This window comes from Ipomoea nil, unplaced genomic scaffold, assembly GCF_001879475.1.
Source record: "Ipomoea nil cultivar Tokyo-kokei standard unplaced genomic scaffold, Asagao_1.1 scaffold2279, whole genome shotgun sequence".
Taxonomy (NCBI): domain Eukaryota; kingdom Viridiplantae; phylum Streptophyta; class Magnoliopsida; order Solanales; family Convolvulaceae; genus Ipomoea; species Ipomoea nil.
In genome coordinates, this window is record NW_017618707.1 from 2,258,905 (window position 1) to 2,282,330 (window position 23,426).

Here is a 23,426-nt window from a genome sequence, read left to right on the forward strand (position 1 = left end):
ACTTTTATAGGGCGTTTGGTTGGAGGGAATTTAAATTCAATTCCCACTTAATTCCCACCTATTTTCAATGGCCACTAAATTCCTTAGTTTGGTTGGAAGGAATTGCAATTCCACAGAATTGCAATTCCCTCATTTTCATGGAATTAAAATCCCATGGGCCCCCTTGGGAATTTAATTCCATGGATTTTAGGAAGAAAAAATATAATGATGAGACAAAATTACCCTTCCCTTTTTTAACCTAAAATTGATGCATGACAACAACAATAGGCATTTTGGACTTTATACTACTTATTCCCTTTCAATTCCTATATATACCAAACATTGGAATTGAAATTCCTAGTAATTTTATTCCTGTAAACCAAACACTGAAATCCATGGAATTGCAATTCTTTTCCCACGTAATTCCCTCATTCCAACCAAACGCCCCATTAGCGTATTTAAAAGTAGTCTGTATTCAATCAAAAATTTTAAAGAATCTTTAAAATTTAGGTGGTATTCGATTAAGACTTTTAAATAGTCTTTAACAGCATGTTTGGTTCACGTAATGAATTTTTAAGGAATAAGAATGATATTCCATGAAAATGGAATACACTTGGAATATAATATGATTTGCATTCCATTGTTTGGTACACTAAAGGAATAAACTTTAGGAATGTTATTCTAGTGTTTGGTTGATTTAAGGAATATAAATGAAATATATGTTTAAAAGACATAAATACCCTTATACAAAAGATATATTGTTATTATTATTATTATTATTATTATTATTATTATTATTATTATTATTATTATTATTATTATTATTTTTGTTGTTGTTGTTGTTGTTGTTGCTGTTGTTGTTGTTGTCGTTGTTGTTGTTGTTGTTGTTGTTGTTATTACACATATTTATATTTAAAATAGTTATTAATTAAGGTCACTTTAGATATAAACAAAGATATGTGTGAGGAACAGACATCTTTGTCTTGGAAAGTTTGTGGATGAAGTTGAAGATGAACTTTGTTAGAATTCTAGTTGATTATCTCACATTTTGATTGCATATTTAGGAGAGCAAAAACCTAATTTGAAGAAATATGTGCGCAGACTGGTAAAATGAATCACGGATTGCTTTAAATTGGAGTGTAACACTTAAATTTCCAATTTTACCATTCATTTTAACACCAACTTAACCCCAAAGCTAACGAAGGACCATTTTGGCTTAAAATTCAAAAGTCAGATGACCACTTTAAAAAAATTAAAAGTCAAAGAACCAATTTGAAAAAAGACCATAGTCGGATGACCATTTTGGAAATTAACTCTAAATCAAAATGTGCAAATTATTAAGGGAAAATAACACTTTTTTCCCCTGAGTTATATACTTAAGCACTTCTTCCCCCTGAATTATTTAAGTGGTTGTTTTCCCCCTGAAATGTTAAATGGACATATTTACCCTTAAAATAAATATTTCATTTATTTTTCTTCTCAAACAAATTATGACCACAATTTGGTTCAAACCAAACAGACACTATAGCAACCAAACCGAAATATTCCAATTACAATTTAGAATCGAAACTCGATATTTAGAGTTTATTAAAATCGCGAATCGAAATGGCCGGTTCATGTTCCGAACTGAAAAAGAATAAAATACATTTATTGTTGAATTTAGACTATTTTAAAATAAAAAATAAAATTTTAAAATAAATACAGTTCAAAATCGCGAACCGGATTCAGAACCGCCGATTCACGGTTCAGGATCCAATTTTTTCGATTCATAATTTTAATAAACTGAAATCCAAATATTGCGTTCTGGATCTGAATCATAACCAAAAACTTTTAATTCGATTGCTATAGTGTCCGGTTCAGTTCGAACCGAACCGTGGTAATCCCTACGTATATGCAATAATTTGTTATAGAAGAAAAATAAATAAAATATTTACTTTAAGGGTAGAAATGCCAATTTAATATATCGGAGGGGGAGGGGGGATTGCAACTTTTAAAATAATTGAGGGGACTTATATGTAAATAATTATAATAACATATTTTATATTGTCATTAAGACCTTACCAACATTGACTTTTATATAATTTAGTTGATTTACATAAAGATCATTCATACCCTTATTTACAAATAAAAAATAAAAAAATAGACTCTCTCTTCCGCTCCTCTCATTTTTACCATACCCAAAAAATTAAAAAAGTAAGGGTGTGTTTGGTTGACAAGTTTAGCTCTAAAGAATGGGTATCAAAGTTAAACTTGCAAAAAACGTTGGGCGCCTAGGTGCCGATTTATTTATTTTAATTTATTTTAATTTTTATTTTTAAAAAAAAATTAATTAAAAATTGTGAAACTCACTAATAAAACAAAGGTTCCTCTAGTTTTTTCTTACAAATTATTTACATAAGTGGTTGTAAAATCGTTTTGAATATTGTTAAAACCATCTAAATACATAAAAAAAATTAAAATTAAGAACAAAAGAAGCATTTTTTTGGAGAAATTAGAAGACAAAACCGCCTTCGGCCATAAAAAATTAAAATTAAGAACAAAAGAAGATGAATTTTTTAGAGAAATTAGAAGAACAAAAGTAGGGTTTGCAAAAAACACTCAATAAGTCAGTGCTTCCACCAGATATTCACGTAAGGGGCATAACATATCACAAAATCGCATAACAACTCACAAATTCAAATTTAAAAAACTAGGGTTAGAAGATTTACTTCGTTTCTCACAGATACCCCGGAGAACAAGGGCTTCTTTTTACAAATATCACCAGTACAGTAGAGGACTAGAGGTCACAGCACCAGCCACCAGCACTAGCAACAAGGGCTTCCACCACACCTGAGAGTCTGAGACGCGGAGACCAGACCACCGGAGTACCGGACTACACAACGGGTGGTTGTGGAACGGAGTATCAGAGAGTGGGAGAGAAATCATATATATATATATATATATATATATATATATATATAGTTTCCCTAAACGACGCCGTATCTAACACTATTATAGGTAACCCTATGGGGATAATCGGACGGGTCGGGTGACTTAATTCAACACCCAATCCGAAACCTCATTAAACGACGTCGTTTTACGGGACGGTTCGGTTTTCAACGGTTTGGGTTAACCGGAGTTCGGTTCGGTCGGATTCTTCGGTTTTGTCGGATTATGCACAATCCTACCTCCTCCTCCTTCTTCTCCTTTTTTTTTTTTTTTTTTGGTTTTAATTTCTTTTTCATTTTCTTTTTTATATTTTTCCTCTCATTTAAACTCTTGTAAAATTTATATTTTATCTTATTCATTCATACACTAATACACTTTTGGGTAACGGGGAAAAACGGTAGCACTACCTAAGAATGTTTTGTTTTGTTTTGTTTTTTGTTTTCAATGAATGGATTAGTCATTTAGTTTACCAATATATAATTTATTACGCCCTGTTTGGTAACATAGATAGTTTATCAGCTAATTTTAACTTATTTAACCGTTATTAACTATTTAATTTGCATAAAAAATGAGTATGAGTGTTTGATTAATTAGCTTTTTGTAACAATTTATTGTTCTTAAATGATAAAATTCAATATATTATGTAAATACTATAGGATTGTATAAAATATATCGTATATATAGTATTTACTTCATTTAGATTGTATAAGCTTATAATATAGTGTGTGTATATATATATATATATATATATATATATATATATATATATATATATAGTATTTACTTAAATATCAATCATATTATATAATATCAATCTAAATCCTTGCTAATACTATAGGATTTACCTTTATTGGGAACGAACGGCAGAAAAGGAAGTTTGACAACCGCCTTCCTCGGGTGTGGAACAAGGATTTTAGCATATTTTTTATAACCATATTATGATTGACTATTTAGTTTTTTTGTAACAGTTTATTGCTTTACGGAGTATTAATGTATAAAAAAAATTTATTTGAGAAAAGTTATTTGATTTATATTATGTATAAAATACTCTGTAGTATGATTGATATTAAGTAATTAAATACTATATATATTAATTATACTTACACATTAAAAAAAAATTGAAAAAAAAACTTTGACCTACGTATTTCATTTGAGCCATTCCTTTTTTTTTTTTTATCATTTTATATTTATTATTAGTTTACTTAATAATTAATTTTATCAAACAAATTTTATTTTTTTTCACAATCGGCTAATTTATCATCTTTCAATTTTTAATTTCTAACTTTTACCTTTGCTAATTTTATCTTTCAGATAACTTTTTAGGTAGAAACGTTAAACAAAACCCTCATGGGTACTAAATTACTACTTGATATGATAATCGAAAATTCAAATCATTGTATAGCGATCATGAGAGGATACTTCCCTTGTAAATCATAATATTATGGATCTTTACTAGCTAGACAAGATCCTTAATTAATTACTTGAATAAATCCATATATATTTTACTTAAATTTGATGCAAAATAGAATTTTGTCTTAAATGTGATGATATCCAATTAAAAAGTGGAGCTAAACATGATATTTGGATTTGGTAAGAAAATTCCAATTTATTATGGAGGTTGTTAGCTATTAGCTGATTGAGTTAATTAGAGGGTATGACTAGTTAATAACATTAGTTGATTGTAGAAAGGTGTTTGATAAATTGGTTGTTAACTAATGGCTGTTTGGTATAATTTCTTTTCTCAAAAAATTAATTGAAAAAGTTGTTTTAAGCAGCTTTTTGAATTTTAGTATTTTAGAGTTACAAAAAGTTAATTAACTAAACACTTATTTTGATTTTTTAGACAAGTCAAACAATTAATAGTGATCAAATAAATCAAAATTGATAGATAGGCTTAGTATTTTACCAAACAGGCTAATGTGTTAGTTATAGAAATATTTTTCATGATTCTCAGCATATAAGCGCATCATGAAGTTTCCTCAATTGGCTCAATATAATGCAGTCCAAGTTGGAAGGAGGAAATTAATTGGGATTTGAAGAATTTATTATATAGTGATAATGTAGGATACCTTCTATATATTTATTGATATGGTTAAAACATTTCTTCAAATGCTCAGATCTAATATTTATATTAAGATTTGTGCATCAATTTCACCTAGATTTTTCCAATTCACACAAGTCTTTTGATCCATAATTTATGCCAAGATTTGGTTTGATCTCCCTTCATATATTCACTTAATCATCATTTCCCTGCTCAGTAAATACCAATAGTAATCACATATTCACCTTTTTTTTTTGAGATAAGGGTCAAATAGTCTCCTTTATTATTCAAAAAAATTCAATTAGCACCCTGAACTAAAAAAAACATTCAATTAACTACTACAACTCTTTAAAAAATTTCAATTTTCATTTTTTGTAGGTTTATATTGATACTAATTTAATCGTAAAATAAAATTTTATATTTTCAATTCTGATGCTCCGTATCTTTGTTTAAAAAAAAAAACACACACACACAATACTCAGTATCTAAATCCCTAACATTTATTATTATTATTATTATTATTATTATTATTATTATTATTATTATTATTATTATTATTAGGGTTAATTCCACTAGAGGTCCCCTGTCTTTGATAGAAATTTCAAATTTAGTCCTAGACTATCGTTTTTTGTCATTTAACATCTCAGATTATTATCTTTTGAATACTTTTAGTCCTTCTCATGACTTTTTCCTATTTTTAGTAAGGGAATTTTTGTCCCTCCATATTTTTCTAATGTTATTTTTTCGATTTCAACCGGTTTAATTGGTTTAGAACTTTACTAAAAATCGGTTGAAAATATGGTTACTAAAAATCAGAGGTTACCTAAAGTTCTAAACCGATTGAACCGGAAAAATAACAAAAGAAAAATATGAAAAGACAAAAATGCCCTTACTAAAAATAGGAAAAATCATGAGGAGGACTAAAAATGTCTAAAAAAAATAGTCTGAGATGTTAAATGAAAAAAAACGATAATCTGGGACTAAATTTGGAATTGTCACCAAAGACAAGGGACCTCTGGTAGAATTAACTCTTATTATTATTTTGAATGTATCAGCTTCTGTTGAAAGTGTCTATCTATATATCTATATATGAGATTTTTTTTTTTTTTTTAAAAAAAAAAGTGCATATCAGGTCAAGGTTAGCTTGGAGAGAACATAGATAATCATATATAATACATAGTTTCATTTTTTAACATAAGCTGATACATTTAAAATAATAATAATAATAATAATAATAATAATAATAATAATAATAATAATAATAATAATAATAATAATAATAATAATAATAATAATAAAATGTTAGGGATTTAGATAAAGAGAATTGTTTTTCTTTTTTTAAACAAAGATACAGAGCATTAAAATTGAAAATACAAAGTTTTATTTTAGCATTAAATTAGTAACTATATAAACCTACAAAAAAATAAAAATTGAATTTCTTTAAAGAATTGTAGTAGTTTTTTTATATCTAAAGGGAAGGGGAATGTTGGAGATAATGAACCAAAATCGTTTTAATATCGTAAAATAATATTTATATATACACACACAAGTATATAAAATATTATTTGATATTTATCCGAAATACATATATACACACACAAATATATACATATATATATATATATATATATATATATATATATATATATATATATATATATATATATATATATATATATATATATATATATATATATATATATATATATATATATATATAACGGATCCAACGGTTATGTATATATATGTATATCTACGAAAAAGATATACCAATATATATCAACCAAAAGGAATTTATAATACACATATTATAATTCCAACCAAACTATAACATAAAAGGAGGATTTTTGCTTAGAAGCATAATCCAAAACCGAAAGAAGGAAATGATGGCTCGTGTTTGGGTACGGGTTTTTAGCGTGAGTCAAGAGACCACTCTTTCCTTAAAACCTTATTTGCCACCTCCCAAAAGTGCTAGGAACGCCGTGGCCTAGGTTTCCCAGGATAAAACGCGCTACGGTTCGACGTTTGAGCACCCAAACGAACGAACCCGGCGAACTAGAGCAACAGCCTTGAACACAGTTAGGCTAAAGAAAGGAGTAGAAGTAGAAGGTTTTGAAGCTTGAAAACTAATTTCGTGTAGAGCTCTTTTACTTGTTCATAGTGTGTAAAGCTTCTACCTTCTACCCCTTCTTATATAGGGGAGGAGTACTTAATAGCATTTATCATGGCCTTAATTACACGTTGTGTAACATCTGAAACAGCAACCCCCATTAACGGAATTAAATTCACAATTCAAAACTGGAGTTAATGGACTGTTGGCCTTCAGCCTCACCAAATTTCGGCCCCAAGGCCGAAACATTGCTGCGTTCTGTTTCGGCCTCCCAAGGCCGAAACCATGGTTCAGTTCGGCGCACACGAGCTCGGGCTTAAAATCAAGCCTTTCCGAAGTCATCTCTAGTTGGAATTTCAATTTTTAAGAAATTTAAATTTTGTAACATAGAGACTCTTTCTCACTTGAAGAGGCCGGGTGCAATAAGGCTCATCTCGCTGTCCACTTTGGAGTGTGGCAAGGCCTTACTGCTTTGCAATAAATATCTTGTGTTGTGTAGAACGCAAATTATGCTGTGCAACCGAATGCACCTTGCAAGGTGCATACGGTTGCAAAACGGCGCCGTTTTAGTTAAAAAAAAACGCGCGTCCCATTTAAAGAATAAATCAGGTTCGATTCCCGGCAATAGCATTTTTATATGTCCAGAAATTTATAACTATATATCCAGAAATTCATAACTATATATCCGCAAATTCATAACTATATATCCACAGTGAATGAATGAAGTAAAAATCCACAATGAATGAATGAATGAAGTAAAAATCCACAATGAATGAATGAATGAACTAAATATCCACAATGAATGAACTAAATATCCACAATGATTGAACTAAATATCCACAATGAATGAACTAAATATCCATAAATTCATAACTATATATCCATAAATTCATAACTATATATCCACAGTGAATTAATGAACTAAATATCCACAATGAATGAACTAAATATCCATAAATTCATAACTATATATCCACAAATTTATAACTATATATCCAGAAATTCATAACTATATATCCACAATAATGTTATTGCCTAGAATCGAACCTGAAAATTTTTTTTTTTAAGTGGGAAGCGCGTTTTTAGTCAAAACGACGTCGTTTTGTATCGTATGCACCATGCGCATGGTACATTCGGTTGCACAGCATAACTATTGTGTGTAGAATACTTTGTGCACCAAAAAAAATATTATTTTATGCTATACGTACTCAATTTTAAATTATGCCAACACTTCTTCTCAATTTCGAACTGTTCACCCTTTGTTCAAGTTCGTTTAGAATATTATATTGTTTAAATATGAATCAATACCTCCAATGGTCATTCGAGTATTAGGGTATTACTAGTTGTGGGATGGTCTCGTAATTTTAAACCGACTAGAGGACGCCCTATTAATTTTTTTTTTTTTTTTTTTTTAAACACATGTGATCTCCCGTTAGCTTTACAGTCAAAAGGGTGTTAAGTGCGGGGGGGGGGGTAGGGGGGGTAGGGGGGGGGGCAAAGTTGTCCTACTTTGGTGTAAAAGGACAACTATATGTACGTCTTTAATCCATTGAATTTTGAGAAATCGACGATTCAAAGCTCCTATTACCTTGGTACATGATGATTGGAATTTTTGTAGAATATTTTTTTCAAATTAAATTTCCCTTTATAACCGAACGTTTTGGTCAGAGTATATGACATTATCTAAAAATTAATAAGTATGAATGAATATTATACTCTTCATTTTTGTCCGTTTTTCTGTTATACTTTTTTTTTTTATACACTATGCTATAAGAGTTGTATTATACAATATTTTAGACAAATATACCCATACTGTTATAACTTCCGTTATCATTTCTACTATTGTTACCATACACATGCGTCCACCATATATTTTCATATCTTCAATAATAATATATACACATTAAGAGTTATATGTTAGTTATTTTATAAAATATAAATATCAAATTTATAAAAAAAAAACATTTACATTATTATTATTATTATTATTTATAATATAAATATCTAAAATCTAAATAAATCTAAGATTTTAATATAAAATACTTTGGGCATTTATTTTTGCGCATCACACAAAGAAAATACTAGTCCATATAATATGAGTTTTGAATTGGAATATTAAATCCCACATTTACATGTTTAGTACATCTTATATAATTTTTTTTTCAAAGAATGCAACATACCTTTAAGAAGTGGTTTGGTAGTTAGGAAAGTTTAAATTTTCCTAAGAATTTTAAAAGTGGGAATCTCACGTTTGGTGCAATCTTTGACTTAGAAAAATCTGGGTCAATGAGAATCTAATTGAATGATATCAAGAAAAGTAAATTCCACATGGGAGAGGTATGGACGGGGAATCTATCAAATTTAGTCAATTACATATTTATCTATCTTTTTTGGGATCAACGATGGAAATTGAGTTTCGCGACGTAATATTTTCTCAAGCGATGGTGACGAAAAGAAACATTTTCATCATCTAAATTGCAATACACTCACAATGGAATGATTTCCATTGCCTACTTTGTGACGAAAAAATTTGTTGTCGTTTTCTGTCGCCACCGCTCACGACGGATTATTTCCGTCGCGAAATAAAATGCGACAAGCCTGGAACCTACGGAGTGGATTCCGTCACAATTCCATTACAAAACGCGATTCACAGTGAAATTTTGCGTTTTTGCAACGTAATTATTTCGTCACGAATAGTAATTTTTCTTGTAGTGAAATCACGTAGCCTTCTTAAAACCATTCCTCCTGCTATTTTTTGATTTGCACTAGGGATGTTAATTGTACCCGCACCCGACGGTGAATCCGATTCCCCACCCCTACGGGGACGGGGATGGGGAAAGAAATAGGGTAATTTTGCCGAGTATTCCACTTTTATATGTTGGATACGGAAATAAGCCGCATGGGAATTTGGTCACCAACAAGGGAAAACCGAACCTGGGAAGACCGACTCTTTAAAAAGTAGAGTTGGTCTTCCCCAGACCGACTCTTTAAAAAAAAAAAAAAAAAAAGAGTTGGTCTTGCATAATCCGACTCTGTTTTTTATATTATATTATATTATATTTATTTTTTTGACAGAAAAATGTTCTAATATTTAACTGAAGAATGTGATCACTTATTCTGTTCTACAATCACAAAACACAGCTTAATAGTATTTGTTTAAAAACTTCTAATGATAAAGAATCACATTTTAAAGAATATATCATCTAGTATTTCTTTATTTTTCACACGTGAAATATGCCATATGTTCTGGACATATATCTATAGTTAAGAACTGAAACCTTTTGAGGTTAATTAGTACTTCCTTTTCTTTCCCAGCCATGTTGCTTGTATTGCACTTCATGTCTTTCTTGCTTCTCCTTTGAGCGTAGAGTTTGAATTCATAAGTTTTTTAAATTTACAACAAGAAATTTTTTAATTTAAAAAGTTGAAAGTTTTTTCACCTCCTTTAATTGTGATAATATTAATTTATTTTATTTTTTTTGAATATGATTTTGCTAGGGTCTTTAGAATATCTTAGATGAAACATTTTGGGAATGTGTGGTTCAATGGAATGTGCACGGTTATTGTTCAATTCACAAGTACCATTTCTTTTTGTAAAAAAACAAAACAAAACAAAAAAATAAAATAAAACAAAATAAAACAAAACAAAATAAAAAACAGAAAAAAGTAAAAAAAAAAAAAAAAAAAAAAAAAAAAAAAAAAAAAGTAAGTAGGTCTTGGGGAGTCCGACTTTTATGAGAGAGAAAGGAGCTGGTTTTCTGCTTATGTATCCACAATCCATACACGACATTTTGGTATCCATTTTTTCAGAAGCACTATTCGTGTTTATGATTCAAAGAAATAGGGGATGGGGGCAATTTTGAATTCCCCGCCGGGGATGGGGAGTATTCTCCCGTCCCCGCCCCGTCCCCGATATATATATATATGTGTGTGTGTGTGTGTGTGTGTGTGTGTGTGTGTGTGTGTGTGTGTGTGTGTGTGTGGCCACACAATACACACATATGTAGTACTTTGTATACAATATATATAATTTTAGAATCATTCTTGTCATTGTATGTCATACTTATGAAATGCATATTTAAATAACATGTTTAATTGTAAAATATGGAATACTACTTTGAGTTGGGGATGAATATATATGCGTTATTTATTTAAATATTTTTATTGTTTAATTTTTTTTTATAACTTATTAACGGGATGGAGATTCCCCGCCCTCGAATAATCCCCATGGAGGTGGGGATATGGAGAGTTTTTCCTTTTCCAGCGGGTATAGGGATGGGGACGAGAAATGTGAAAAAAGTTGGGGGCAGGGATGGGAGGTGTGTCTCCCACCCCCACTCCGCCCCGTTGACATCCCTAGTTTGCACATGTCTTAGCATGACTTCTAGTGAATCCCCATTCCCTCCTCACAAGTTCCCTTCCACCAATAAGAATTCATGGCCCATTCAATTTCCTTACAAAGCTCTAGTGGTAGGAGAAATACACTCATAGCAAAATTTGGGATGGCTTGGATTACATTCTTCAAAAATATGTCTCTTCTAGCTTTTAGTAGACATTTATAATTCCATGATTTGATTCTTCTTAGCAAGCCGTCCTTTATAAATCCAAGGATTTATTTTTTCTACCCGCACGAGCTTAGCTCAATGGTTTAATAGGTACTATTTGAGAGAAGAAACTAATGTTCAAACCTCGACGGTGGCAGTGTGGGAATTATGTCCAAAGTGCACACTGACATTTGGCCCTGCTATTGCTGAACCATTTCTTTTGGAGCGTTATGTTATGCACCATGCATGGTGCACAGGGATGCAAAAACGACGTCGACTTAAAAAAAAATCATAACTTCATAACTATACATCCAGAATTACATAACTACACATCCATAACTTCATAAGTATACATCCATAACTTCATAACTATAAATCCAGAATTGCATGCATAACTACACATCTATAAGTTCATAACTATACATCCAGAATTGCATAACTACACATCCATAACTTCATAACTATAAATCTAGAATTGCATAACTACACATCCATAACTTCATAACTACACATCCATAACTTCATAACTATACATCCAGAATTCCATAACTATATATCCATAAATTCATAACTATAAATCCGGAATTGCATAACTAAATCATGCATAATTACACATTCATAACTTCATAACTATAAATCCAGAATTGCATAACTACACATCCATAATTTCATAACTAAAAATCCAGAATGAATAAACTAAAAATCTAGAATGAATGAACAACATAATGCTGTTGCTGAGAATCGAAACTAAATTTTTTTTTTAAAGTGAAACACACATTCTTAGTCAAAACGACATTCTTATTGCATCTGTATGCACCATACATGGTGCACACGGATACACATCATAATTTGCCATTTCTTTTTCCTTTCTACCAACTAAAGAACGTAACTCAAGATACTTTCCTTTCAAATCACATCTTTTGATGTCAAAGATTTCTTCAAAAACTTCCTGGTCTTCCTCTTTCACATTAAAAAAAATAATAATAATAAAAAAAAATTAGTGATCTTGATTTTGCCGGATTAATCATAAGTCCACATGACCCTACCTCTAGAGCGTCTACAAAAGTAAATCAAGAGTCGTGCAATCGACTTACCGATCAAATCCTAGTCTTTATGTGCGCAAATGAATCCAATCCAGACTTTTCATTTCTACTAAAAAGAGCGTTGACTTCCCATAGTTTATAATCTTTGTAAAAGGCCTTAGGAAATTCCAATAGCAAATCTTTCAACACCTTCCCTTCAAGGTGTTCAACCTTAGCCTTGCAAAAGATATAGCAATCATATGAAAAAAGTAGGTGAGATATGACAGGAGCTTCTTTCAAAATAGTCACACCATGAAGAGCCTAAAAGCTCTGCGCTTTGGCTAAAATTTGGGTTGTTTGACCTCGGAAGAGCCTCAAATCTCCGTACTTTGGCTAAGTTATAGATCGCTCGATATTGGAAGAGCTTCAAAGCTCTGTGCTTTAGCTAAAAAATAGGTCACTCGACTTTGGAAGAGCCTCAAAGCTCTGCACATTGGCTAAGTTATAGATCACTTAACCTTAGATGAGCTTCAAGGCTCTATGAAACTGTGTCTAACTTGCAATGTGGATACGATTTTATGTTTATAATTACTGAATTATATGTTCATAATAATAAAGCTATATATTCATAATCTTTGAACTTCATATTCATAATTATTGAACTCTATATTCACAATTACAGAACTTTATGTTCATAATTAATGAATTATATGTTCATAATTATAAAGTTATATATTCATAATTTTTTAACTTCATATTTACAATTATTGAATCTCTATATTCATAATTACAGAACTATATATTCATAATTATGTTCACAACTCTATGTTCGTAATTATAGAACTATATATTCATAAATTTTGTCCACAGTTCCAAAGCATAATTTGCCATATTTTATCTCAAAGAGGAAAAGAAGTATTGCACCCGCGATCTTTCATTTCAGTTGGTTGGACAGTAAGCAATTACACTGGGGGACTTGTAGATCTCAATGGGATGCCCTTTTCAACAAGTTTATTGGATCTTTCGTTATTTGGCTAGTCTTGAAGAATAAATTAGCCCACAAATATTTCTTATGTACTTGACTTGCTAAGCTATCTAACATGATCCCCGTTGGGCTGTCCAACTTGAGTTGCTAGTATATTCAATTTGACTACTGGGTCGTCAAGTTGTACACTGAAATGTTTGGTAAATAGCTATTAGTTAATAGTTGATTAGGTTAGAGGACTAGTTGATAGCATTAACTTATTGTAGAAAAATGTTTCGTATATTAATTGATTGGCGATTACATGAAAAATGACTTTTTTAAAAAAGTTGATTGAAAAAGCTTTTTGAATTTTAGCGTTTTAGAGCAATAAGCTGTTACAAAAAAGCTAAATAATTTAACACTTATATTGGTTGTTTAATCATACAGTTAATAGTAGTCAAACAAGCCAAAATTAACTGATAAGCTAACTAAGTTACCAAACAGGGCCACTATCTTTTACAAAGTATGGAGATATGTCCTAAGCACATATTCTTGGAATAATTGGAGTTCTACTTCCTTATGCCGACGACTAGAGTGACTCAGAAGTGACAATTTATATCCTGGACCAGGGTTCACCATGCACTGTGGACTCTGGTTCAATACACAGAATTTGACTTCATAATGTGCAGAATTTATGTTCATAATACAATACACATAAACACAATATAATAAAGACACATAAATACTTATCAAAATACACAGAATTCATATTCATAATATATAGAATTTATGTTCATAATGCACAGAAACATGTTCATTATATCATGTTTATGTGTATGTGTATTCTGAATATAAATTTTGTACATTATGAACATAAATTCTGTATATTATGATGTCAAATTATGTGTGTATTAAACTAGGGTCCACGATATAACGATTGCTCAGAAGTGGGACTAGTGTTAGGGTTATTATTCCACTTCTCCAAGGCCCAATTAAATTAATAGCCCAAGTGATCTACAAGTTCATTGAAAGTTAACCCAAGAAGATAAAATGGGCAAATTACAGGGCGTTTGGTTGGAGGAATTTTAAATTTTCTTCCCACATAATTCCAAAGGTCATTAAATTTCGTAGTTTGGTTGGAGGGAATTGGAATTGCAATTCCTCCATTTTCATGGAATTAAAATCCCATGTCTGGGGATTTTAATTCATGGGAAAAAAAGATAGTGATGAGTCAAAATTATCCCTTCATTTTTTAACCTAAAATTAATGTCTAACAACAATAATGGACATTTTTGACTTTATACTACTTATTCCCTTTCAATTCCCATGTATACCAAACATTGGAATTGAAATTCTCAATAATTCTATTCCTGTCAACCAAACACTGGAATTTAAATTCCCACTATATTCCCAGTAATTCAACTCCCATGAAATTACAATTCCTTTCCCATATAATTCCCTCCCCCCCCCCCCCCCCCCCCCCCAACCCAACCAAACGCCATGTTATTGTGTGAACCACACAATTGTATGAACCATAAATATCAAATACATTTTTAATATATTAAAAGTACATTATTTTGTACTGAATGTACATTATATAAAATAATGTACCCTTTGTATATTAGAAATGTACTTTCAAAAGATGTACCTTACGTACATAAATAATATACCTTTAGCATATTAAAAATGTACTTTTTATTTATGGTCCATACAATTGTGTGGAAAATGATCCATGCAATAATGATTGGATAAAATCCACTTAAGTAGCCTACTTAAAACTCAAGAAAAGGCCTCCCCTACAAAAAGGAGAAAAGACAAATGACTAAGGGCATCCCCAAAAGGGGATTTTGGGGAGATTTTGGAACAGTAAAATGCATTTTCACAAATGGGAAGGGGGAGATTTTGAGGGAATTTTACTCCTGCAAAATGGAGATTTTAGGGGGCCCACTTGGAAAGATAAAAGGGAGAAAGAGATGGTAGGCGCGCCTGCTGCGCCCAGCTGGCGCGTGCACTGCACGCGCCAGCTGGGCGCGTGAATACTGTTTTTTTTTTTTTTTTTTTTATATGTCAGGTTTTTTTTTTTTGCTTTTTTTTTCTTCCCTTTTTCTCTTCCCTCTACCCTCTCTTTCCTACATGGCTATGACAAAATCCCTTAAAAATGCCTCACTAATAAGGATGCCCTAAGGGACCTTATTTCCACCACCTGCCCACTCTCCAAGAAAAAAAAAACTACATAGCCCTCTGATCTCTTTCTTCTTCCCCACTCCATTTTCTTCATAGTTTGAAACTCCATTAATGACTTCCAACAAGGCCAAATGATCATTATACCTGTATTATGACATCAAATAGTGAAATTTTTCCCTTTAGAACTTTCCCCGTTAAAATCTTTTCCTCATTCCATTTATTTATGTTATATATTTAGCTCATCCTATGATTTTATGTTGGGATCATAGGATTAAAAAAAAAAAAAAAAACAAATCAAAACTTGGACTAATTAAAACCTAGTAGATTACTGTTTTTTTGAATACTAGTAGATTACTATTTAATTTATAATAACAATACATTTGAGCTAAATTTTGGTTTCCACACAACACCACCCCAATAATTTGATTTGAATTATATCTGACCTCACATTTAATTTTGTCCCACAAGAATACAATATAATCTTCATTAAAATGCTATAATTTGATATTAAATTTTGGCCAAAATAATTCAAACTTCTGGGTTGTTGATTGAAACAAACCACCTAAAATTAGAACACAATGTGCCACCACACCCAGAGAGAGATCAGAGACCCTACTTTTTGTTCAACTTTCATAACATAATCATATTTGGCTTCTTTTATGGTTGGAGTGTCAGTTTTTGTGGGAGATAGTCTACACATTTCAATCAATTCTATTTGCTTAACTTCATTCTCACCCTCACCTTTTATACTTTTTATTTCTTTAATTTGCCTTATGTTCTTTCTATTCATCATCCCCCCATGCCAGCCCAGATATCATTATATTGCAAGATACCTTAACTTGTTTCTTTTCAGGTATATATATATCTCTTTCCACATTCTCTCCATGTGTAACAATGCCTATATATGGACTTTCTCATGTCTTACAACCTTAACTTTTTGTTACTAGCTATATGAGGTTAAATTAATTTAATTAGTCCATACATATCCAGCTTCAGTCATTATATTCTTGATCAACATATATGGGTTGGCGTGGGTGGTACAGAAAGATCACTGGCCTTAAGACACGAAAGAATGGTCCGTCTAAATGGTTGCAGGTAATTTTCTTTTATTATTCGATCTTTATATTTGATCTGCTATCGGTTAATTGATAAACTAGTGTATCACAAGTTAATTAAGTGAAATCATATTATTCTTGTTTTTTGGTTTATTATATTTGGGCAGTCAGTAAGAACCGAAGCAAATGGTGGTTCAAGCAAGAACAATGAACTGACTGAAGAAATTGCTGCCACTAGAATTCAAAGAGCCTTCAGGGCATACAAGGTAGTAACTTTGTGTTAATTGAAGCATGTGCTCCATCTCAACTAAAAGCCTAAGCTGATAGTTGGATTGCAACTGCATGTGCTCCATTTCAACTAAAAGCCTAAGCTAATAGTTGGATTGCACATTAATGGCTATATGCTCAACAGTGTTCACTGCCCGGCCTTTAACGTTAATGTTTGAATCTTAATGTTGACTGACATGATAAATTTTACTTATAACTTCGGCCCCATACACGAGGAATGACATAATTGGCTTTCAACATAGTATTATTAATCTAAATTCAAAATCCCAGTAGAAGAGGTATACATACCCTGAGAATGGTGCATGTTATTTGCAGCAGGGTAGAAAAGCTATTCGGCGTCTAAGAGGGACAGTGAAATTCCAGGGCGCCATTGAAGCAGCTTATAGTGTAAACGACCAAGTTGCTGCAACTCTGAAGCATATACATTCATGGAGCAGAATCCAGTCGGAGATCAAAGCCCGTCGCCTCTGCATGGTCACTCAAGGCCGGCTCAAGCAGAAGAAGATTCAGAATCAGATCAAGCTTGACGCTAAGCTTCATGAGCTTCAGGTGACATAACATAACATGTTTCTTTTCTTTCCATTACTGCTTCTTTTGGAAATTTAAGGTTTTTAATTTGTTTGGTACTCGAGAATAAGGTAAGGGTGAGATGAATTCGTTTCCTGTATATATGCATGTTAATTAAAACATTTGTTTGGTTTCTCAAGTCTCTCTGAATGGTGTGAATGAATGAATGATTTATTGTTCAAAAGGTACGTCCTACTACCTACCATAATTATCTTCAGCTTATTGGGGCATTGAATTGTGAAATTAATATGATCTGTCATGACAGAAGTCCATGCTCTGGTCTCCATCATTTCTGGGTTATAGCAATGCTAATTAAAAATGCACACATTACAAATTTAGTTCGAGTCTCGTTTTTGAGTGACGAGAGAAATTTGTAGTCATTATCCAGCTCCGCCTTGTGATCCTAAGTGGGTTAGAGTCTCCTTCTTGCTATCATATCAAGAGGACATTTGGATTAGAGTATTAGCTTTCTTGGTTTGAGCCAGTCAACTATGAACAACCTTGACTAGTTTACCACCTTGTGATCATTTGCCGACTAGGGTCACAAGACGGGGTTTACCCAGTGCACACCCAGTGGCTGCGGGTTTCCCTCATCACCCCAAAAAAGATGACATTTGGGTTAGAATCGCAGTCTTCTTGGTTTGAGTCGGTCAGCTATGAGCAACCTAGGCTAGTTTACCACCTTGTGATCTTTTGCCGATTAGGGTCACAAGGCGGGATTTACCCAGTGCACATCCACGGGTAGTGGCTGCGGGTTTTCCTCATCACCCCCCAAAAAAAAGACATTTGGATTAGAATCTTGGTTTGAGCCGGTCATCTATAAGCAACCTAGACTGATTTATCATCTTGTGATCCTTTACTGTCTAGAATCACAAGGCAAGATTTACCCAGTCCACACCCTCAAGTAGTCGCTGCGGATTTTCCTCATCACCCCAAAAAAAAGGACATTTGTAGCTTATATGCTTAAATACTTGATTAAATAAGCTCTAATTTCATCTAGTTACACTTGATGATGACTCGATTCAAATAAGTTTTAAGATGCACATTGATCAGTTTAACTCCCATCAACAGGTGGAATGGAGCAGTGGGTCAGAAACCATGGAGGAAATCCTTCAAAAGATTCAGCAGAGGGAAGAAGCAGCTGTTAAAAGGGAAAGGGCAATGGCTTATGCATTTTCTCACCAGGCTAGTTTGCTCTCTTTATACTATTCACCGATCAAAACAACCCTTCTTCCCCACTCATTTCCTTATAATCCCGACACTCAAATTTAACAATCGTTTCGATGATTTGCAGTGGAGGGCAAATTCAGGTCACTATTTTGGGCAAGCATACTACAATCTGGGGAAAGAGAGCTGGGGATGGAGCTGGAAGGAGAGATGGATAGCGGTTCGCCCATGGGAAATCAGGGTTCAAGCAGACCCAAAAAAGGCAGGCAAAACAGCAAGCTTGGGACCTGTTAAACTTGTTGTTTCAGTCAACAATCCTCCATTGTCAAATGGTAAGATCTCGACTCCAGCAAGAAAACCATCTGACCATAACCCTGAAACTCAAACTCCCCAAGAGCCTGTTTAGACTCGAAAAATCTTCCATAGTTTTTCTATTTATTTGTTATGGTTGTGATGATGGAATTGAATTGGTTTGTTGTGTCTATACCAAGAAAGAAACAAAAAGAGAAGAGAAAAAAAAAAGTGTTTTCGTGATAATGATGAAAGGGATGATGGGAACTTCTACAATATGTTTTTTGGATTCTTGTAAGCCATTTATTTATTTCTGGTTTATGGTGTAACCACAACTATGGTCTGTACTTAATGTTTGTATACAAAATGAACACAAACAAACAAACCCTATGGTTACCCTATCCCAAACCCAACAAACAAACACCTATTAAACCCTACCCCATGCATCATGTATGGTAACAAACAACCATTTTTCGAGGTTTTTTTTGAGCCTCGTCATGGCCCAGGGTCTGCTAAACCTAACTCTTTCCCCGACGACAAACCAAGAATGTTAAGCCTAAAAACGTAAGCATTCAGCAAACAGTAGTCTACGCATATGTGCAAGGTTATCCCATCCCGAATGATGTGTTCATATCAACCATAAAGTGCCAACAACCATTAAGCAAAAGTCGCAATCTGGGTAGGAGTAATGTGTTGGGATATTTAATTTTTAAGGAAGTGGGCGGGATATTTTCACAAGGTACTGAGTTTGCAAGGCGGGGGGACCATCGATTCTTAGCCAAATGCCAAGTACCATTACATTAGTGCTGTCCCTCGAGCATTTCATCATTTGCAGTAACATGATTGGTTCCTAGATTATCATTCACTAGACTCACCTTCATCTCGAAAGGCCGAACTACAACTAGGCCTCAGGTCGACTTTCATCACAAAACACTAAACCCCAACGACCCAGATGACTAGCAACGAAGTTTTCTAATCCAAAATCTTAAAATAGCAAGCTTTTGAGATGCATTCAATATCCAGTACCGAAGCTTTAAAGACTGTTTTACTTGTCTGTTATGCCAAAAAGGGGCGATCCCCACACCCTACCATATTCTAAATTCAACCTATTCCTACAAAGGCATATAGGGCTGCTAAGACGGAAAATAAATGGCACTTGAATGAGCAGAAACAGTACACTATGAAAGAGTAGCTGGCTGAATCGCATATCGAACTATCAGGCTATAACTATCGAGCCACCCTTAATTACTCCAACTGTTCATGGAAAATGACCTCGATTTTTATGCTCCCAGAAAGATTAGCAGTGATAGGGATGTAAAAGATCGGGTACTCTTCAATTCTCTTTGCAGATTTCAGAAAGTTGTTGAAATATTAATCAGTGCCATTAGAAAGCAGTACAGCAAACAATCTCAGTGTTAGTTCTCTTTCATCTACATGAAAATTCGACAACTTCGTTTTCTTAACTAAGCAAAACCATTTTCTCCTTTCATAATCATTTCAACTCGAAAACGAAAGAAAGAAAGAAAGAAAGAAAGAAACCACTAGGATCAATGCTAAAGGCTTCTATCATATTCAAGAACCATTATTAAGCATTTAAGCAATGAAAACACGTACTAAACATAGCTTAGGAAACACTAAATTCATAAAATTCAAAGCAAGGAGTAAGCTCCCTGATTAGGATGGCAATAGAAACACAACATAATCCTCAAACTAGACAAAGTTGAGCTCGGGAAGCCCACTCAATCATACACAAATGTAAAACTTGATATTAATCGACATGAACTAATACAGATAACAATAATGCCCGGGATAGAAAAACCTGAAACTATGCCAACAAGTCTTCTACCTCGGGTGACCGCCATTGGTTTAGACTCGGCAAACTCCCCTTTCCTTCTCTGCCTCCAAGATCTCTTGCATAACTAATTCATCATATCCTGCAACTTGAATTCAACGTAATAGTGAACTGTGTTGCTAAAACATGAGTGGACATAGTACGATGAAGCGACAAACAAAGAATAATATACCTTGGAGAGAAGAAACGAGAGATTATTGGGAGCTAATTCAACGACGGGAGTCAGAGGAAGCAGAGGATGGCTTGTCGGAAATGCCATCGTGCTCCTCTTCTTCACCTTGGATTCGTGCAGGAATGCGAAACCCAGAGAATTCCCCCACTCCCGTGGAGAATCCTATACCCGATAGTGATGATGGGTAAATGGGTAGCTGGTAGTGCTGCTGGTTCGGATCAACACTGGCAATGGCTATCGCGGGTGATGGGTCGATCCAAGCACGAACCGAAGGCGAGTAACTGGACTGAAGGGGTCCCCTCTGAGAAGGAAAAAACTGGTTCTGCCCACCAAACAACTGCTGGAACAGTGGCTGCTGTGGGGAATTGAACAAGTATCCTCCTGTTGCTGAAGCTGCTGCGCCACCACTGCCGCTAGCGGAGCAGGAGGCGGCAGCAGCGGCGTCTCCACCACCACCACCGTGCCAACCCGGAAACCTATGCTGATTGTGCTCAGACCAGCCTGAAGCATCGAACCCGGTTAAAATGGCTCTATGGCTAGCCGGGTTCTGGTGGTGCTGAGCTGCTTGCTGGTTTTGGTGGTGGAGAAGGATAGTAGGATCTTGAAATGACTGTAAAGAAAGCCTCAAATCTTGGTTCTGGGAAGACAGTAAATCGGAGTGCTGGGCAAAGCTCTGGAACTGCATAGAGGAAGAATTAGGAATAGGCTGCTCTGAAGCTCCCATGGGGAAGAAGGACTTAATAGTATCAGCAATGGAGTCAGAATTCAAAGAAGGAGGCAAAAAGCTCGATTCATTTTCACTCTCTTGCATTATCATGCTTCTCTTACTAGAAGGCCCAGCGACATTATCCAACAAATTGGCATCTCCGGGGGTCTCTTGGTGCTGTTTCTGGGCATCTTCTTGGTCGAAATTCGGGTTAACGGTACTGGGTTTCCAGGCGGGTAGCTCAGCAAGCTCGTCAATGGCGGGTTTGGCCTTATTGATGAGCCAATCGACGGCCTTGCTGGGGCGGTCGTAGCCGAGCCGATCCTGGACATCGTAGAACTGAATAGCAGTGTGGGCGGCTAGGCGGACCCGGCGGTCCCTGGGGCCTTTGGCTGTGCAGACCTTGCTGTGGCGGTCTTTCCGCCCCGTGGACCTCACAATGTGGCCGCCTTGGACTTCCACTATCTCGCCGCCGGCGTTCCTTAGGCCCAATCTCGACGAACTCCCCTGTTGCTGCTGACGATTCTCCGCCATTCTTCCACGCAATCTTGCATGTTCGACGCCTTCCTCCGTCGAAGGAAAATACGACCGTTTCTTGGGCGGCGGCGGCGGCGGCGGGATCCTTATTACTTGGGTATCTAGCCTCCCATATAACCGCTCTTGCTCTTGATGCTGGAAAGACGGCGGCGGCGGCGGCGGTTGCGGATTCCCCGACGGGTCTTCTTCTTCTTCTCCTTGGATTTGATCGGAAAATTGGAGGTGGCGGTGGTGCTTCTGCTGCTGATTCCTCTGAGGATCCAGCTTTTGATAAAGACAACTTTTTCTCAGTGGGTTTTTCCACTCTCTTCTTCTTCAACCTCTGAAATCTGAAACCGGCCATCCAACTTCCCGAATTCCATCACCCCAAAAAAAAAAGCCCTAACCCCAAGAAACTAAAAATTTCGTTTCTTTAGCCTAACCCATTCTTCAATTCTCTCACCCCTTCCTTCCCACACCTATTAATATTAAACTTATCCCTCTCTCCTAAACAATCCAAAGCTACTGGAAAGATACACACCCAAAGAAAACCAACAATTGAACAGAAAAAAGCAAGCAGCTACTCAAATAATGCTGTCAAGATTCAAGAACCCATGCCCTAACTTTCTGCAAACTGTTCATTTCTAGAGAGCGAGAGCAAGAAGAAGAAGAAAGGGGGAGATGGATATGTGTTTGGGTAATGAGAGGAGTAGATGCCAGTGGTGAGGGTGGCAGTGCTGGGTCAGATAAGAGGATTAAAGCCCTCTGTAACCTCATCAATGCTGCTTCTTCTGCAACTACAGTTAATTTTTTTTTCACATCAATTTAAGTCAAAATAAATTTCACCTGCATCATATTATTAAAAGAAAATAGTATACTAACCCTGCATATAAAATTTGAAAATTGTTATGCTATATACTCCACTCCATGATATCATTTAAAATTATTGTTTTTAATGTAAATCACGAAGTGTTTCAGATCTTTCTCCATTTATTTTACGATCTGATCTGAGTTCACCTGATTAATTCTTATTCGTTCTG

At 34.2% G+C, this 23,426-nt stretch overlaps 2 protein-coding genes across 6 annotated transcripts; one reads left to right on the forward strand and one right to left on the reverse strand.

Moving 5' to 3' along the window:
• Positions 1-16,567: 16,567 nt before the first annotated feature.
• Positions 16,568-19,487, forward strand: LOC109150591 (protein IQ-DOMAIN 1-like). 3 transcript variants are annotated; one of them, XM_019298544.1, is made up of 6 exons: positions 16,568-16,625; positions 16,763-16,867; positions 16,995-17,093; positions 17,431-17,664; positions 18,754-18,867; positions 18,977-19,487. In XM_019298544.1, exons 2-6 carry the CDS (start codon positions 16,793-16,795, stop codon positions 19,253-19,255), a joined length of 801 nt encoding a protein of 266 aa, XP_019154089.1. In that variant the 5' UTR covers positions 16,568-16,625; positions 16,763-16,792; the 3' UTR covers positions 19,256-19,487. The 3 variants fall into 3 exon arrangements, with proteins under 3 accessions (XP_019154089.1, XP_019154088.1, XP_019154090.1); XM_019298543.1 differs by lacking the exon at positions 16,568-16,625 and having other exon boundaries at positions 16,654-16,867; XM_019298545.1 differs by lacking the exon at positions 16,568-16,625 and having other exon boundaries at positions 16,654-16,867; positions 17,434-17,664.
• A 1,245-nt stretch (positions 19,488-20,732) lies between these two features.
• LOC109150590 (transcription factor TCP4-like) lies at positions 20,733-23,205 on the reverse strand. Of its 3 annotated transcripts, XM_019298540.1 has the most exons (3): positions 22,572-23,205; positions 21,165-22,475; positions 20,733-21,074 (listed from the first exon to the last, which is right to left on the reverse strand). In XM_019298540.1, the coding sequence occupies exon 2, from the start codon at positions 22,402-22,404 to the stop codon at positions 21,202-21,204; it is 1,203 nt and encodes a 400-aa protein (XP_019154085.1). In that variant the 5' UTR covers positions 22,405-22,475; positions 22,572-23,205; the 3' UTR covers positions 20,733-21,074; positions 21,165-21,201. The 3 variants fall into 3 exon arrangements, with proteins under 3 accessions (XP_019154085.1, XP_019154084.1, XP_019154087.1); XM_019298539.1 differs by having other exon boundaries at positions 21,165-23,205; XM_019298542.1 differs by having other exon boundaries at positions 20,733-21,080; positions 21,165-23,205.
• Between the last annotated feature and the right edge of the window lie 221 nt (positions 23,206-23,426).

Bases quoted from the DNA above. Each gene is read 5' to 3' on its own strand.
- LOC109150591 (XM_019298544.1), top strand. From the start codon at position 16,793: ATGGGTTGGCGTGGGTGGTACAGAAAGATCACTGGCCTTAAGACACGA. The intron at 17,665-18,753 runs GTGACATAACAT...TCCCATCAACAG, and splicing joins CTAAGCTTCATGAGCTTCAG to GTGGAATGGAGCAGTGGGTC. The intron at 18,868-18,976 runs GCTAGTTTGCTC...GATGATTTGCAG, and splicing joins CTTATGCATTTTCTCACCAG to TGGAGGGCAAATTCAGGTCA.
- LOC109150590 (XM_019298540.1), bottom strand. From the start codon at position 22,404: ATGGCGGAGAATCGTCAGCAGCAACAGGGGAGTTCGTCGAGATTGGGC.